This window comes from Pygocentrus nattereri, chromosome 20, assembly GCF_015220715.1.
Source record: "Pygocentrus nattereri isolate fPygNat1 chromosome 20, fPygNat1.pri, whole genome shotgun sequence".
Taxonomy (NCBI): Eukaryota; Metazoa; Chordata; class Actinopteri; order Characiformes; family Serrasalmidae; genus Pygocentrus; species Pygocentrus nattereri.
In genome coordinates this window covers 22,293,362-22,310,104 of record NC_051230.1, presented here as the reverse complement: position 1 = coordinate 22,310,104, position 16,743 = coordinate 22,293,362, and the positions used below count along the sequence as shown (strand labels likewise).

The 16,743-nt window shown below is 39.0% G+C and overlaps 1 protein-coding gene across 4 annotated transcripts in view; it reads left to right on the top strand.

Moving 5' to 3' along the window:
* The window catches only part of pdzd2 (PDZ domain containing 2), a 114,905-nt gene that overhangs the window by 85,229 nt on the left and 12,933 nt on the right, over positions 1-16,743 (top strand). For all 4 annotated transcript variants that reach the window (XM_037531736.1, XM_017716064.2, XM_017716065.2 and 1 more), the window contains 6 exons: positions 769-886; positions 7,760-7,892; positions 13,471-13,558; positions 13,793-13,887; positions 14,240-14,411; positions 15,187-16,049. In XM_037531736.1, the coding sequence (XP_037387633.1) occupies positions 769-886; positions 7,760-7,892; positions 13,471-13,558; positions 13,793-13,887; positions 14,240-14,411; positions 15,187-16,049 (1,469 nt within the window). The remainder of the gene's footprint in view (positions 1-768; positions 887-7,759; positions 7,893-13,470; positions 13,559-13,792; positions 13,888-14,239; positions 14,412-15,186; positions 16,050-16,743) is intronic.

Below are 16,743 nucleotides of genomic sequence, written 5' to 3'. Positions count from 1 at the left end.
TATGATGCTTATTGAATTATTTCACTCCAGTAAATTTTGAGGCTTAATTAAACCAAGACTGATTCAGTAGAGAAAGTGTTGACCTCTGGTTTCAAGGAATAATTCTATAATAATTACTTGCAAACCTGTTAAGTTTTGACATTTTTAATATAGCATTTTAAATGTATGTTTTATGAATTAAAGCCCCAGGGAATCGACATCCATGATTTCTTTGCATTTGGGTTAATTGTAGTCTTATTGGCACAGAATAGGCATGTATAAAATATGCCCTATGAATAACCTGTCTGTGTGCATGTTCTTCACCCAAACTTGTCCCATTTTGATGGAAGTTAGGCAGTCCAGAATTTAGGTGATTCTGTCTGAACCCAACCTAACTTGGCACTCATCATTGCTTTTAGAATCCTGTCTGAACCTAACCTGACCCAAACCACATCATCAAGGTTTGAGTCCAATTTTTTGAGAACAGAATGTGAACATTCGGGTCCCATTTAGTTCGGACAGCTATTTTTGTTCATTTAATGAGCAGCAGAGTCACCTTCAGCTGCTGATTGCATTACATGTGTGAATTGATTGAACCGCTTTACCAGCTAGTAAGTATAAATGTAATTTACATCAGGATTGCTGTATGCTCGTCACTGCTAATGTTTTTAGCATGTCTGATTATGCTGTATTCACTTAAGAACATTAAAGAACTATTGAGGAAGTTTACTGGAACAGGCTTCACTGTTAGTAATGATACACTATTGTGTGTGTGCGCGTGTGTTGTAGAACCTGGTGTGGGGCTGGGAATTGGTGCCTGCTGCTTAACTCTGGAAAACAGCGCTCCTGGAATCTACATTCATAGCCTGGCTCCAGGATCTGTGGCCAAGATGGACGGCAGACTCAGGTGAGTTTGTACTCACAAAATAAATTCACTAGCATCTGTTGTGCTTCCTCAGAGTTCATTGCCAACATACAGCTGTTGTTAGGTTGGTGCTCTACAGTTTTAATGAGACCTGGAATTTTGGTCCCAACCAAAATATTAAAAACATTGCCTAAATCACAGCTGTAAATCTCAGATGTAAGTTTAAAGTCCAGTTTAACTAATTTCGTCATGAATCACCATCTTGAAATGTCTGAAAAGATTTTTAGGGGCAGATTACTAAAGTGGTGCTAATTACTACAAAAAAATCTGCACTGGTGGATTTGGCCAATTTATCTTCTAACTGCAGCTGAACACATGTCCAAGGCTATATAAACCTGTTTTGCTCACATTTTTATGGAAGCCTATTTCCACCAGGTAGAAGAATAAAATTGTTTGTTCATAATTGTTTTTTCCCTTCTCTCTGTTTCTGGCAGTAGTATGTCCATATTGTGACTCATGATGAATGGTTCAACTTTTTCATCTCAAAATAATACTTATTTTCTCAAGATTTTAAGCCATGCATCAAAATATGTATAGCCATTATTAATAGAGAAAGTGCAGTAATTTCTAGATGAGTAATTATTTTGAGAAAGTCAGTCATACTCAACCAAATGCAGGAAAAATATGTAATAATTGTTCAAAATCAGAGAGCTCAAACATAAGTGAAAATTTGACACAAGGCCAGAAATGTGGAAAAATCAACAGGTAATGTTTTGTTCACTTGGCAGAAGAGATTTCCATTTTGTTGGACAGGTGTCTCTGAGCAACATCAGTGGCGAGCTGTGTCAGTGCCAAATATAAGCTTTTAACAGGAGTTCAACAGAGCACAGTCAGAATTTATTATCAGCCTTGGTAAATCAGAATAGGTCGTTCATTACAATAATCTCCTGCCAGGACTTTGCACTTTGAGAGGGAAATCCCTATATATGCACATTTAATGAGGCAAAAGTGCAAAACAGTAGCCCTTTCATCAAAGCAGTGGCTTAGTAGGAAAGTGCAACAGTCATCTTTTAAGGTATGGGATGCAACAAAACTAATTAGTATGGACAAACCTTATATGACGTGACCTCATCCCACAGTGTGAGTGAGTCCAGTGTGAGTCCAGACTACTAGATTTAAGACCAGAAAAATGCATCACCTGAAGAAAGTTTCCTCAGCTTAAACAATTTCCAAATAATTGCTAAAGTGTTGCCACGCGGTTACTGTGATATTTTAAGTGGTTACTAGGGTGTTGCAGGGTAGTTGCTATGGTATTCCTAAAAGGTTGCAATTGGTGTTGCTTTGTTGCTGGATATCCCAGTTGGTTGCTAGGCCATTGCTGTGGTATTATAGTTGGGTGCTAGGTTGTTGCAAGGTGGTTGCTGTGGTATCCTATGTGGTTGCTAGGGCGTTGCTAGGCCGTTGCTATTTTATCCTAAGTGGTTGCTAAGGTGTTGCTAAGTGGTTGCCATGGTACCCCAGGTGATTGTTAAGGTGTTGCTAAATGTTGCCGACAGTGTTTATTATTGCTAGGCTGTTGGTAGGTGGTTGCTGTGGAATCCCTGAAGGTTGCAAGAGTGTGGCTAGATGGTTGCTATGGTATCTCAGGTGGTTGCTAGGTGGGTGCAATGATATCACAGGATGTTGCTTGGGGAATTCTAGGTTGTTGCTGTGATATTCCATTTGGTTGCTAGGTTGTTGCAAGAATTAAGATAATGAAAATGGAGAGGAAAGTTACAGCAGGGGTAAAAAGTGGGACTACAAAAACCTTGAATGTTAAATTTGAACCCAACCTGAACCTGACAAATATTTGTGAAATGATATGTGAACCAGACCAAATCAGTCAGATTCAGACAAATATTTCATGCTGTAGTCTCCACTAAATTGAAAAAAAAAATACTTGCCGCTCTTCCTATAGGCAGCTTAAAGTCTTTTGTATGTCTCTTGCTTGTCAGATAAACTAACACCATTATCTTTTATGCCTAAGGGGGGACTTAAGTACCTAATGTATGCACTTTCTTAAGAAAATGTTATCTATTAGCTGACAGATTGAGTGTGTTAGGATTGAATGGTGGTAGTCTGCACCATGTAGCAGATACTGCTTCATTTTGATCTAACAGCTGAACTCTTAACAGAGTCACTTGGTTTAATTAAGGAAGGGAGAGGCAGGAATGAGTCCTCGCAAGGGAAAACAAGCCAATGATGTAAATTTTTATGTTCTCCGTAGAGCTCATAATGTTAAGGGCAGTTTATTAGGGCTGTCATGATTACATAATTTAAAAATATATTAATTAAAATGTACATTTTTAATGAATGATTTTCTGGAATTTGGAAGATAACAGTACATCATTTGAATTCTACTGTTTTGTCTTACAGTGAAAAACAGAGCCTGATACATTACATTTGCATGAATATTTTCATTTTCTTTATTGTATTTTTATTGAAGTGAAAACGTTTTTTACATACATATGAATGAAAAACACAGCACTTTTTTTTTTCGGAATAGGTTGGAGTTTGGAAGCTTAAATTTCGTGGAGATGTCTTTGAAGATGGCAAAATTCCCATCTATGTATAGGTCACTAAATTTATTGAGACCCAGCTTCTACCATTCTGAAAAGTCCAATTTTGCTGGAAGAAATTGATGGATATATTACATATAGGAGCTTAGCTTAATAAAATAATTTAAAATTCTGACGAAACTGACCCCAGATTTTAAGAGTAGAGTTAACAACTGGGCATGATGTAAACTGTACAATTGAAAAGGGTAGTTTGGCTGTAACTAGTCTGTCCCATTCTGTCTGTGGAATCTGCACCCAGTGTATAATTTTTTGCAGCCCTGTAATAATACATAAGGTTTGGAAGTGCAAAACCACCCTGGGGCTTTGAAGTAATTATTTGTTTACTCTAGGGGTCTTACCACACCATAAAAATGACATCATTTTGTCCACTTTTTTGAAAAAAAGATTTTGGTAGAAAAATTGGGAGGCACTGGAACGAATATAAAAATCTGGGCAGCACGTTCATTTTGATGCAGTTAATTCTGCCTGCAATGGATGGTAGGATGTTCCATTTCTGGAAGTCAAGTTTAAGTTTATTGATCAAAGGTACAAAGTTATGTTTATAAAGACTAGACATAGAAGTGGTGATATTGATTCCTAGATATCTGAAACCTGATTTGTTCAGACGAAAAGGCAGGTCCGAGTCTAAAATCTGCAGAGCTGGATGATTTACAGGAAAACTTTCACTTTTAGAAAAATTCAGCGTATACCCTGAAAAACTGCCAAATGTGTGTAATATATCCACTATGTTTTGAACACAGGAATTAGGATCTGAAATGTCCAATAACAAATCCTCAGCATACAAGCTTACTTTATGCTCTATTCCCCTTCTATTAATGCCATAAATGGACTGGGAGGTTTTTAGCATGATAGACAGGGGTTTGATGGCTAAAGAGAAAAGAAGGGGACTAACAGGGCACCCTGGTCTCATACCCTGTCTAAGTGGAAAAAAATGTGAGTGTAATTTATTTGTGACAACTGCTGCTTTTGGTGATGTGTATATTAAACGGATCCATGAGATCAGTTTTGGGTCAAAGTTTAACTTTTCCAGCACAGTAAATAGATTTTTCCATTCAACTCTATCAAAGGCCTTCTCTGCATCTAAAGAAACTATTATTTCAGGGGTTTCCAAAGATGCGGGAGAATGGATAACTCCCAACAGTCTACGGATGTTAAAGGAATGGCGATTTTTAATAAATCCAGTCTGGTCTGGTTCTAGCGAGAACTTTAGCTAGGATTTTAACATCCGCATTTAAGAGTGATATTGGTCTGTATGAGCTGCACTCTCATCTTATTAACGGGTCCTTATCAGGTTTCAAAAAGAGAGTGATGGATGCTTCAGTAAGGGTTTGTGACAAAATACCTTGATTTTGGGAATGTTCAAACATTTCTAGAAGTAGTGGGGCCAATTTAGCTGAAAATCTTTTGTAGAATTCAATTGGGCATCCATCTGGTCCAGGTGCTTTACCACTCTGCATTGCTGTTATTGATTCCAAGACGTCCTTAAGCTCCAAAGATTGATCCAAAGTTTCCTTTACTTCGGGACTAATACAAGGAATGTTTAAGCTATTGAAAAAAAATAGCATGATTGAGTTATCCTTAGGAGATACAGAGGAATATAAATTGGAGTAATATTTTTTTAAAGGTGTTATTAATTTCACACAGATCTACTGTAAGTTCACCAGACTCCTTGCGAATCTGTGGAATGAGCTGAGCAGCTGACCTGCATTTTAATTGATGAGATAGTCTACCAGCCTTTTCACCATGCCCATACATATAACCACATAAACGGAGCAAACATTGTTCTGTTTTCTCTGTTGACAACAAATCATACTGCGCTTGAAGACCAAGCCTTTCCTTGTACAACACTGGTGAGGGAGACACAGAATATTAATAGTCCAGTTCTCTTACTGATTCAATAATTTTTTTTTTTTTTTTGCTGGAAACTTCTTGCTCTATTAAGGGAAATATTATATAATATAATTTCTCCCTTAATTACCACCTTGAGTGTCTCGCACAATGTAGATGGTGAAACCAAATCCGACTAGTTGGTTGACAAGAAATTATCAGTTGTATTGGTTATCGAAGTGCAAAAACCTTCATCTGCAAGTAAGGCTGTGTTAAGGGCTCTATACAGCCAGAGTGTGACATGAAAGCTGCTAAAGACCGTATGAGAGCAGTATGAGACCCTACTGTTTGAACGTTCTAAAACTGGGTCCATCACACAGTTCAGATCGCCACCAAAAATTATACGATGTGTATTTAAATTGGGTACTAAAGAAATAACCTTACTGATAAAATCCACATCATACCAATTAGGTGCATAAACATTTACAAGGGCAACAGGAGTTCGGAACAGGGAGCCAGATATGATAATAAACCTTCCCTGGGGGTCCGGGATATCTTTAGTTGGAGAGAACTTTGATGGCTGATTCTGCAACAGTAAGTTGTTCAAAGTTTTCCCCGGCAAGGGATTCTTCTGAAGTGAGAAAGCTCTGGAAGGTGACTGTCTCTCTTAGTGCATCTACTGACGCTTACAAAGGCCCTTCATATCATTTGTAGATGTAGCCACCATTGACGCTAGCTTGCTTGCGAGGCTAGTATTGGACCGAGTTACTGTTTGCTTCTGCTTCGAGACACTCATTATAGCTCTAAAAGGGTACCGAGTGACTTATGAAAGTTTAAAGTCAAAACTAAATGCAAAGTCCGATGCTGAAGGTGTTTAAATTTAGTTAGGAGAGTCCCTTACTCACATCCTTCCTCTACATCGTCAAACCCAGAAGTCTGCATGAATATTTGACACAAAACATTTTATAGATTTATAGATTACAGACAGGGTTCTCCCAGATCCTTATAAAGTCTTATAAAATAGATAAAAAGGTCATAAAATGTCTGAAAATGTATTTTTTTTACTAATACAGGTATTCAATTCTAAGATGATGCCCAAAGACTGGGTTTAAAAGAGTCTTTGTGTATGTTAAACTGATTCAGAAGAATCCACCACCTAAAAACATCCAGTCAACAGAAACTGACCACTGATAGAGGTAGAGGACAACAGAACTGATGAAGGCAAACGTACTGAAGTACATGCAAAGAAAAGTGAAGTTAGCAGAGCAAGATCTATGTCTACACGAAAGTGTCAAAAGTCAGGATTCACAATAGATTTTAATAAGAATGAGAACTAGTGATTAAAAAAAAAGCTTTACTCCTCTGTGCTGCTCAGCTCAGATGCGCTGGCAGTTTGAGTGGCATCGGACCAACAGTGAAACTACTGACTGTGGAACTGTCTCGCTTGACTTTAACAAGAGTTTCTATGAGGGATGTTGGCAAGTGATTTGTAACCATTGTTTGTGCCAAGTATCAAGAGTGTGTCTTCAGTACACGTTTGATACCCCTTAAAAACACAACGTCCCATTTAATATGCTGGATACAGCAAACAACAGAAACAGACAGGTAAGTCCCTGCAAGTACACTGACAAAATCATCCATCAGTTTTTCAAATAAGAATTCACAAACGATGGTGCCAAAGTGCAAAATGTAACTGAAAAAATAATGGAATTCATTGTCTGGAATGTCCAACCTTTCTCTGTTGTCAAGGACATTGGATTTCATGGCACATGCTGCAGCCCACATACTTTACTAATTTTAGTAAATTTCATTACAAGGTTTTGTTTTTTCTTTTTGTTTTTGGCCCAGTGTGTCCTGAACATTATCTTCAGTTTCATCTAAGGGTTTTTATTCTGTTGCCTCAGTAGTAAATATCTATCTTTTCTTTTAAACAGGTGTGTTTCAATAAAAGCAACATTACTAGCCATGTTTACATTTGTCTGTATTGTTGAGTGCAAAAAAAATCAAAAGAATTAAACAAATGTATATATTTATATAGCTGTTTCCCTCTCATATTGAGGTGTGTTTGTGTTTTGTTTCACGTGTTAAAGTCAGTGCATGTGTATGCGTGTGTGTCCTTGCATGTCAAGATGGAACATCTCAAAGGCTTGCTTTTCACTTACCAAGAATGTGTAGTTGGTGCCAAAAGCCCATGAATGGGGTCTTTGTGGCAGAAGATAGACTTGGGGTTCTGAATGTTGTATCTTGCAGTGAAAGTGTTTGCAGCTGTCAGATAAGAGTGTAATATACACATTCAGTTGTATTTCTTTTGCCTCACCAGATTGAGAGACATTTTAAAATACTGGAAAACTGTTTATCAATGTCAAACATTTTGCACACTTGTGGAGTCTTGAGCTTTTTTTTTTATCAGCAAGGGAGACTCTGTGTGTGAGGGTGGCCTCAATAAATATTTCTATGTGTGTGTGTTCAGCCGAGGGGACCAGGTGTTGGAGGTAGATTCAGTAAGCTTACGGCATGCTGCACTAAGCGAGGCCTACGCTATCCTGAGTGAATGTGGCCCCGGTCCAGTGAGCCTCATCATAAGCAGACATCCCAATGCTAAGGTATGTGAAACAGATAAGTGTGTGTGTGTGTGTGTGTGTGTGTGTGTGTGTGTGTGTGTGTGTGTGTATGTGTGTGTATGTGTGTGTATGTGTGTGTGTGTGTGTGTGTGTGTGTGTGTGTGTGTGTCTATTCTCTGACCAGCCACTTTAAGTATACCTCCTTGTTTCTACACTTTGTCCATTTTATCAGCTCTATTTACCATATAAGTGCATTTTGTAGTTCAATTACAGTACAATCAAAGACTGTACAATTAAAGACTCTAGTTTGTCTGTTTCTTGACAGAATTTGTTAGCCCCCTTTTACCCTGATCTTCACTGTTCACAACACCCACAGGACCACCACAGAGCAGGTATTATTTGAGTGGTGGCTCATTCTCAATGCTGCATTATCACTGATATGGTGTGTTGTGGTGTTTTCACACTAGAGCTTTTCTTCGAACTCAGGACCGCTTGCTTTGTAAGTTTGGTATATTTGGTCAAGTGTGAAAGCTGTTCTCCAGCAGTGCTGTTGGAGTTTTTAAACACTATGTCCATTTTCTGTCCATTCAGTTAGACACACCTACCTTGTTGGTCCTCATTGTAGATGTAAAGTCAGAGATGATAGCTCATCTGCTGCTGCACAGTTTGTGTTGGTCATCCTCTAGTTCTTCATCAGTGGTCACAGGATACTGTTGGCTGGATATTTTGGTTGGTGGACTATTCTCAGTCCAGCATTGACACTGAGGTGTTTAAAAACTCCAGCAACACTGCTGTGTCTGATCCACTCATACCAGTGCAACACACACCACACCAATGTTACTGCAGTGCTGAGAATGATCCACCACCCAAATGGTACCTGCTCTGTGAGGGTCAATGGGAATGGTCACTGAAGAACAGGGTAAAAGGGGGCTAACAAAGTATCAGAGAAACAGATGGACCACAGTCTGTAACTGTAGAACTACAAAGTGCACCCATATAGTAAGTGGAGCTGATAAAATGGAATTGTAGACATACAATTTGGAAATAAAAGCTTTTAATATATATGAGCAAAATTTCTTTTTTAAATTGCAGTAACTTACTAATAAGTCAACATAAAACTGCCTAAGCAGGGTTTTTGTTTGACAAAACACACACCTAAGTAAATATATTATCCCTTTGTTGTGGTTTCAGCACTTTCAGCTCTTTAATCTACAGAGATTTTCAGTATGTACTTTTAACAGTAGTTTGGGAAAGATGATTTACCCAAAGTGTTAGAAGTTATGAGACCAGCTTTGGGAGCCATTAAGTACAAGTTATTCATTTTTCAGGAGGTGCTTCAGAGAAATCTTGCAAAAGACTTGCATGAGGAAATAAAAGTAAAAGGAAAATAAGGGGGGAAAAACCGGTGCTTACAAATCTGGAGTTCAAAGAATTATTACAAGATATAGAGAAAATGGGACTCCTCAACAACTCAACTCAATGAGTCTGAAAGGATACGTAGCTGTCAAGAAGCTGTTACTGAGAAAAGAACATATACACAAAAAGAAACTTGCAAGTTAATGTAAACAAACAAATTTGTTCTCAGAACAATGAACTACACAGGCCTCATTAAATGCGTTTGGAATTGTATGCAACCATCTTGCATGAAATCCCTGCAGATTTCTTTAAAAAAACTGAAACCAGACTTGTACTCACAGGGCATTTGGACTGGAAGTTAAATGAATGAAGGGTCGTTTCTGACTTTTGCACAGTTATATTTATAGTCATTTTTTCTTCTTAGGGTTCAAATATTGTAAATACATACATGTGTGTTTAACATCTGAACTGACATGTTTTTGAAAGCATAAGCAGCTAAAGAGCATTTTAAATCTGAAGAGTTCCACCCAGCCATCTCCAAATACTGGAGCAGCAACAGCCTCAGTCAGCCTGCCCCCTTTACCCCTCCCCCTCGTTCTGCCATATGAGCAGCAGGCAAAATCAAAAGGCCCCATCCACCTGCTAACGCTCTAATTATCCCTTAGCATGAATCATTGAAGCCCGCCAAAAAGTAAACAACATTCCTTTCGCCTGTGAGCTGGCAGCTCGGGTTTTCCTCCAGCTAATGAATGACGATGTTGAGGAACGGCCCATGGTGGCGTGCAGTGGGAGGGGTTTGAGGTTTTTGTGGTTGGAATATGCTGACTCTTCACTCCTCGCTAATTAATGATTGCTAACGTTAATGGAGCGTGAGCTTAACAGTGTGATCCCTGCCTTTAATACTTATCATATGACAAGGGGTGGAAAGAGGTCAAGAACCTTGCTCTCTGGGATCATTAATCTCTTGAAGTCAGTGGGTAGCCTTTATGATTTGGTTTTGACAAAGTTCCATGAACATTTTTTATATAATAGTTCTTCCAACTGTTACTGAAGAGTTCTATTCATCTGTTAACAGTGTGTTTTTTCACCATACAGTGTTTCTTTGCTGTACTTTATTATGCATTGGGATGGAAGATGTGACTGTTTTTATCGTTATAGTAAAGATCAATCATGTCAATATGATTATCTGCGCATACAGTTGTGTGCAAAAGTTTGGAAACAAGTTACTTGGTTTTCAAAGTGAAAAAGGCGCATATTCTGCAGAGAACACTCTTCTGCACATTTTAATCCACAATTAACATTTGTTCTACGGCATTTCACATATTGGGGGAAAAAAAAACAATGTGATCTGTGCAAAAGTTATGTTTTTAAACTAAGTAAATATAAATATATAAAACGTATAAAAGTTACATTTGTTAAACTCAAATAGAAACTGCAAAAAAATAGCAGAAGTGTAGTGGATGTGTTAACTTATTTTCACTTAGGAAACCAACAAGCTGTCATTTAAGCAGGAGTGTTTTAACCTTTACATATGAGTCAGTACTTAAAGGAATGTATTGGTAAAAAAATGTAATTTAAACAATTTTCCACTTAACCCAGTTCTGCCCTGTTTGAAGGACAGTACTGCTTACTGCAAAAACAAAAAAACATTTGTGAAAAACCTTCTCAAAACTATAGTAAACAATCAGACAGTGTATTCATAACCATTATATGTAATAACGTTCTGTGAAGGAGCTTTTAGAGGCATTAAACTTCCTATCACCACCATTGTGAACATGTTTGACTCAGTAAGCTTCTCTAGAACGGAGTATTTCACATTCAAACCACTCTGAATGACTTTGTTTACATCTTAACTATTTAATTATGCAAATTAATTAATTATGTTTTGTATTTCTTCAGCCCAGGAAACCAAAAAAAATTGATCTTAACTAACATTATGGACAGATTGTTTAAGTCAGTACGTCATGTGTACTTGCACTTTTCACACAAAATCACTTGAGACAATTGTTTCTTTCTCCAACCTCACTGTTTCTTTGAAATTGGACGCCACCTTACCACAGACAGGATGTGAAGGCTTAGCATCACAGTGGGAATATAGGGATACGTATTTCCCTCAAGGTAGACAAAGAAACCTTTCAGTCTCCATTATATATGACACTTGTTAGCTTGCGGCAGCGCTGTTAAAGTTAGGAGGTGCCATATTATCTGACAGTATATCTCTTCCAGTTATGTAAGATGGTAGCTTGACAGAAGCATGTACCCAGATCACATGTCAGAAGTTCCTGTCTGAAGTTTAGTGATTAGTGTCAGGTTTTAAAGACTTCAAGACTTAGAGACTTAAAGACTCTTTCAGGGCTAGAGCTATTAGAAATAATCATTTTCAAATTTTTAAACTCTATGTCAATGAGAAGCAAATTGCACTGCCAGTCAGGAATGTATTGCAATAACCATCAGTTTTGGGAACGGGTGGATTTGTGATTCTGGGGCTTCAGGCAAAAGACAGGAATGGTGCCCCTTGGATGCACATTTTTTAGTTAGCTGAGACTCTGGACTCCTGAGTTGTGCAAGCTTTTACAATGCAATTATATTGCAAGTGAAATGATCTGAAATCTAGTAGATATATCCAATATTTTAAGACATTTTTTACTCAAGTTATTACATTAAGTGAAATTATCTCACTATATCAGCAGAGAAGTTGGCTTTTTTTTTAAAGAAATTTGCCTAAAGCAAAATTATCTGCCAGTATAGTGAGATAATTGTAGTGCAAAATAACAAGTAATGAGTAGAGACTTTTTCCAGGAAATAGTAAGTAACAGTTTGAGAAAAGGAATGTTAATTTGTTATAAATTACTTTTTGAGTAAATTTTGAGTAAAGTGTAGCTCTCTACACTAACATTAATGCTAGCCTTTTGTACAGTCTGCTGAACATGTGTAGTGCTCTGTTATGACTGAAACAAGCAATGTTAGCTTTGGCAGTGTAGCAGCAAACTTTTTGCTTTCCTTACATTTTTACATTCACGGAATTTGGCTGACGCTCTTATGCAGAGTGACTTACAGTTTGATCATTTTACACAGGTAGGCGAAGGTGGTGTTAGGAGTCTTGCCCAAGGACTCTTATTGGTGCAGAGTAGGGTGCTGACTCAGGTGGGGGATTGAACCCTAGTGTACAGCGTAGAAGGTAGAGGTGGAAGCCACTACACCAACCTTTCCTCCTCTTTTTGGGTGTCTTTGCTGCATATGGATAACTTTATTACTTCGTTATTCAAGTATGATGTAACAGAATAGAATACTCCATTATAAGCATGACAGAGAGGTGGGGCTGTATTGCAATTAATGAAAATAATCACTACAATTGCAAATAACAGCTATTTGTAAATGTATATATATTTTGGGCCAAGGGCCACCTTTGCCTAGTTCAGAGATGGCCTCTGGTTGGGAAGCAGAGAAGTCTATAAACAAACATTTTATACAATTATACAAACAATCAATAGTTACCAGAGTTAAATCAGGCAAAAAACAAATGTGAAAAAAGTGGAAAATCTGCCACAGGAAAATGGTACAGCAGACAAACTTTCATCCTTTCAAGCTGTCATTCTTACTGCTTTGTTAGCTTAATTGTAAAAGTTGCAGTGTTTATATGGAAATGGTAATTTTATAGATTTAAAACAGAGCAGGACTGAAATTGTCATATTTCTTCAGATGTGTTCAGTTTTGATGTGGTAGCATACATTTATGAAGACGCCACAACTTAAGGAAAGAAAGAATCGATAAATTGCGACAGCCTTACATTATATATTGCAGCGGACACCAGCCCTCATCTATCTTCATGCAGGTTTCACCTCCGACCAAAACCTAACACACTTGTTTCAGCTATTCAAGCAATTACCTGAAGGCAAAACTTAGGTGAATCAGTTGGGGTCTATTAGAGTTTTAGCTGAAGTCTGCAGGAAGGTACATCCCCAGGAGCAGGGTTGGTGTAGTGCCACCTGGTGGCAGCAGTCTTCAGCAAGCTGTTCTTTTTTAAGGAGGTGTTTTAAACAAAGTATGCTGCAGTAAGCAAATTAAACTGTTTAAAGTGGCTTACTCTCAAATCCTCACCATAAAAGTCTACATTTTCCCCCTTGCATTCTGTTTCTTTCATCCTTGCCAAATGTTGCCTTTTTGGGTAGCTAATTTCAGTAGAGTTTTTCTTACTTGTTTTTGTACATGATCCCTGACGAATGAAATGTGATGAGCTAAAACTGAACTAAACTGTATTTGTCAGGTATCGGAGCAGGAGATGGACGAGGTGATCACTCGCTCTACCCACAGAGACAGTGTAGGCAGGGACAGCCATTCCTCTCACACACTGGGTAAGGTGCATCTGATTCCATCATTCCTGAACCTCAAGGAACTGCACTGCTAGGTAAATAGTGGAATTCCACTACAAACTCTAAAATGAGCCCATGCCCAGTGCGGTTTTGAGAAAATTTGATACTTTGTTACTTTTTTTTTTTTTGGTTCACATTCTTTTTCTAAATTACAGCCAACCGTAACTGCAAATCACATGGCTGAATTGGAGCTCATTGTGTGCTTTTTCTGTCCAGGCCTGCCGTCCAAGAGCCCTTCACCCACTGTGAAGGCCAGGCAGGGAGAGGCGCTCAGCTGGACCATGAAGAGGTTCTTAGAGCCAGCTAGTCGGGTAACCAAAGAGCTCATACACCAATATAGTAAACAAAGCCACTAAGGCTAGTTTAAATCAAAATTTTCTCTTAAAAATCAGTCATTTCTTTAAATCAAAGCAAAAAATGTCAGAACTATTGAAAGGAAATGTAAATGTAATTGATTATAGCCTTTGATTATATTTTAATAACTGTCTTAGTCAAATGGGTTTGATTTAAAATAATAAATCTAGAAATGACCATAATAACTCCACAATAATTACTCTAGATTTCTAAGCGTTAATAATTGCCAATGCCTCAGTGACCACTTATGTCTCCACTTCAGGCATTATGACCATTATAGCCTTTAATTTGCCTCCTTTCTCCCTGCAGCAAGGTTCACTAAGTTCTGAGGCTGAGCTATCTCAGTATTTCTCCCATGACGTTCCCAGCCAGTCTTCTCTCTCAGAAACCATGGCAATGGGCTCCAGTGACGATGACATGCTTCACAACAGCAGGAGCTGTAATACCTCACTGGACGAACCAACAGCACCTCATTCCCATGGTAATCAGAATCACTATTTTAAGTAGGAGGAATTTGTCAAAAAAAAATTAACAAAACATAAAAATGAATAATTAGAAATAAACACAGCCACAAAATACACAGTGTTCTCGCCAAGTATTTTGGCACTTTAACCATATAACCATTGATAAATGTTAATGAAGTTCTTCAGGTTATTTTATAAAATGTTTAACAAAATGAAGAAGAAAAATCTCTAATGTAACTGTATAAAAAAAATTTATACAATTTCATTAGTGGACTTCTGGACCCCACTGTGTATCCAGAATGTAAGCTAATTGTGTGTGGTATTTACAACAGTGTAGAGTGTGTATGTACATGAGTGTTGTGTGTATCTCTGTCACACAAAGTTGTAGTGATCCTATTAAAGAAGAGAGAAGAGATCAGTGGTTCCCAACCCTGATCCTGGAGTATCAATATACTGTATATTTTTACTGTTTTCTCTGTACACTTGATCCAGCTAATAAGCTAATTAACAAACCCTTCCTGAGTTGAAAATGGTGAATTTGTGGGGCATTTAAATGTGCCAAGCACAATCAGGACCACGATTGGGAACCTTTTAGAATAGATTAATGGATGCTTCTGCATGTTAAAATAAGACACTCCTTGCAAACTATGAAAAGCATGAGTCAGGATTTCTATGAAAATACATAGTGTAAAAGAAGAATTCAGAGCTCAGTAGTGAGCTTAGAAACATTATGTTTCACTGGAAAGAAGCTTCAAAGCTCTCAAAGTCTTTACTGTCTCCTTATTCCTACAGCCTATAAAGATGCTGATGGTAACCCTTCATTTGGAGATGTCTGTAAATCTTCTGGTACTGTTAACCGAGCCACATCAGACCTGACCCGGCAAGCCAGTGTGGGCAGCAGCCCCAGCTCTGTCCGCAGCCCCCTCCTCCGGCAGCGTAGGGTCATATGCTATGAAGATGAACCCAGTGACGAGGAACTGGGTCCAGATGAGGATGCGGGACCCTTCCGGCGGCTGCACCGCAGCGTACCAGATGGCAACTGCCATCACCACCACCACCAGGAGGACGACTCCGGCATAGTCATGGCCACCTCATCAGTGGAAGTGGACGATGAGAGTCAGGACAGCAGTGAGGGTCACAGGCACAGTGAACCAGCCACTCCGCCCTATGGCAGCTCACTGGAGTCAGAAGAAGGTGCTGGTGGTCCATCTGGTGCTGAGTCACCATTCATGCCCATTCGCTGTTTCGAGCAGAGCGCTGGAGGAGGTGGAGCCAACCTGGGTGTGAAGAAGGAGCCGTACCGCGAAGGGCAGGAGTCCAAGCGCTCACCTAAACTGGAGCACAAAGCTGTGACCCGTGTCAAGAGCATGATGAGCATCGAGTGCCCCAACATGCCGCAGAAGACCAAAGGTGAGGAGACCATTACGGCAACGGCCTCCCCTGCTCAGGCTGCACAATGCAGCTCACGGACCGCCAGCAGACCCCAGCACCACTGCAGGAGGGGAGAGCCCAGTGAGCTGGCAGGGATCTGCACTATTGAAACTGTTGTTCTAAAGCGCAGTGAGGAAGAGTCTTTCGGACTGGACCTGGAGATTAAGTCGTCGCCTCTGAAAGTCCTGATCACAGGACTGAGACCTGGAGGTGCTGCTGAGAGGGTAAGCATGGTCACTGAAGGAGAAGTAGCTTCACGTGCTATTTCACCTTGACAATTCAAATTCAATAAATACAATTTCTTTACTTGATCACACAGTTCGGATTTACTTCCAACATATGCAGACACAAAAATGTGACTTTTTTCCAAAGCACTTTTGAGCCACTTTTCCTCCCTCAGGAACACCACAGAGCAGGCATTATTTGGGTGGTGGATCACACTCAACACTGCAGTGACTCTGACAGAATAGTGGCATGTTAGTGGGTGTTGCTGCTGGGTGACAAGTGTTTCCTCTGCTGCTCTGTTAAAAACAATGGAATATCTGGTTTCCTATGGTATGTCTACCACCAACGTGTAAACACAGCATTACTGTCCATGCCTACATTACTAGTCCACCTTGTAGATGTAAAGTTAGAGATGATAACTCATCTGTTCATACTCAGTTTGAGTGGTCAGCTGACAGGATATCTTTGGTTTTCGCTCTATTCTTAGTCCAGCAGTGGTCCACCACCCAAATTACACCTGCTAAGTGGTGGTCCTGACCGCTAATGAACAGAGAAAAGGTGGAACAGAGAAACAGATGGACTGTAATTGTTGTAATTGTTGAACTAAAAATGCCCCATACAGTAAGTGGACCTAATTAGACTGATGATGAGTGTAGATATAAGGTAGGTACACCTAGTCAAGTGGCCAGAGAA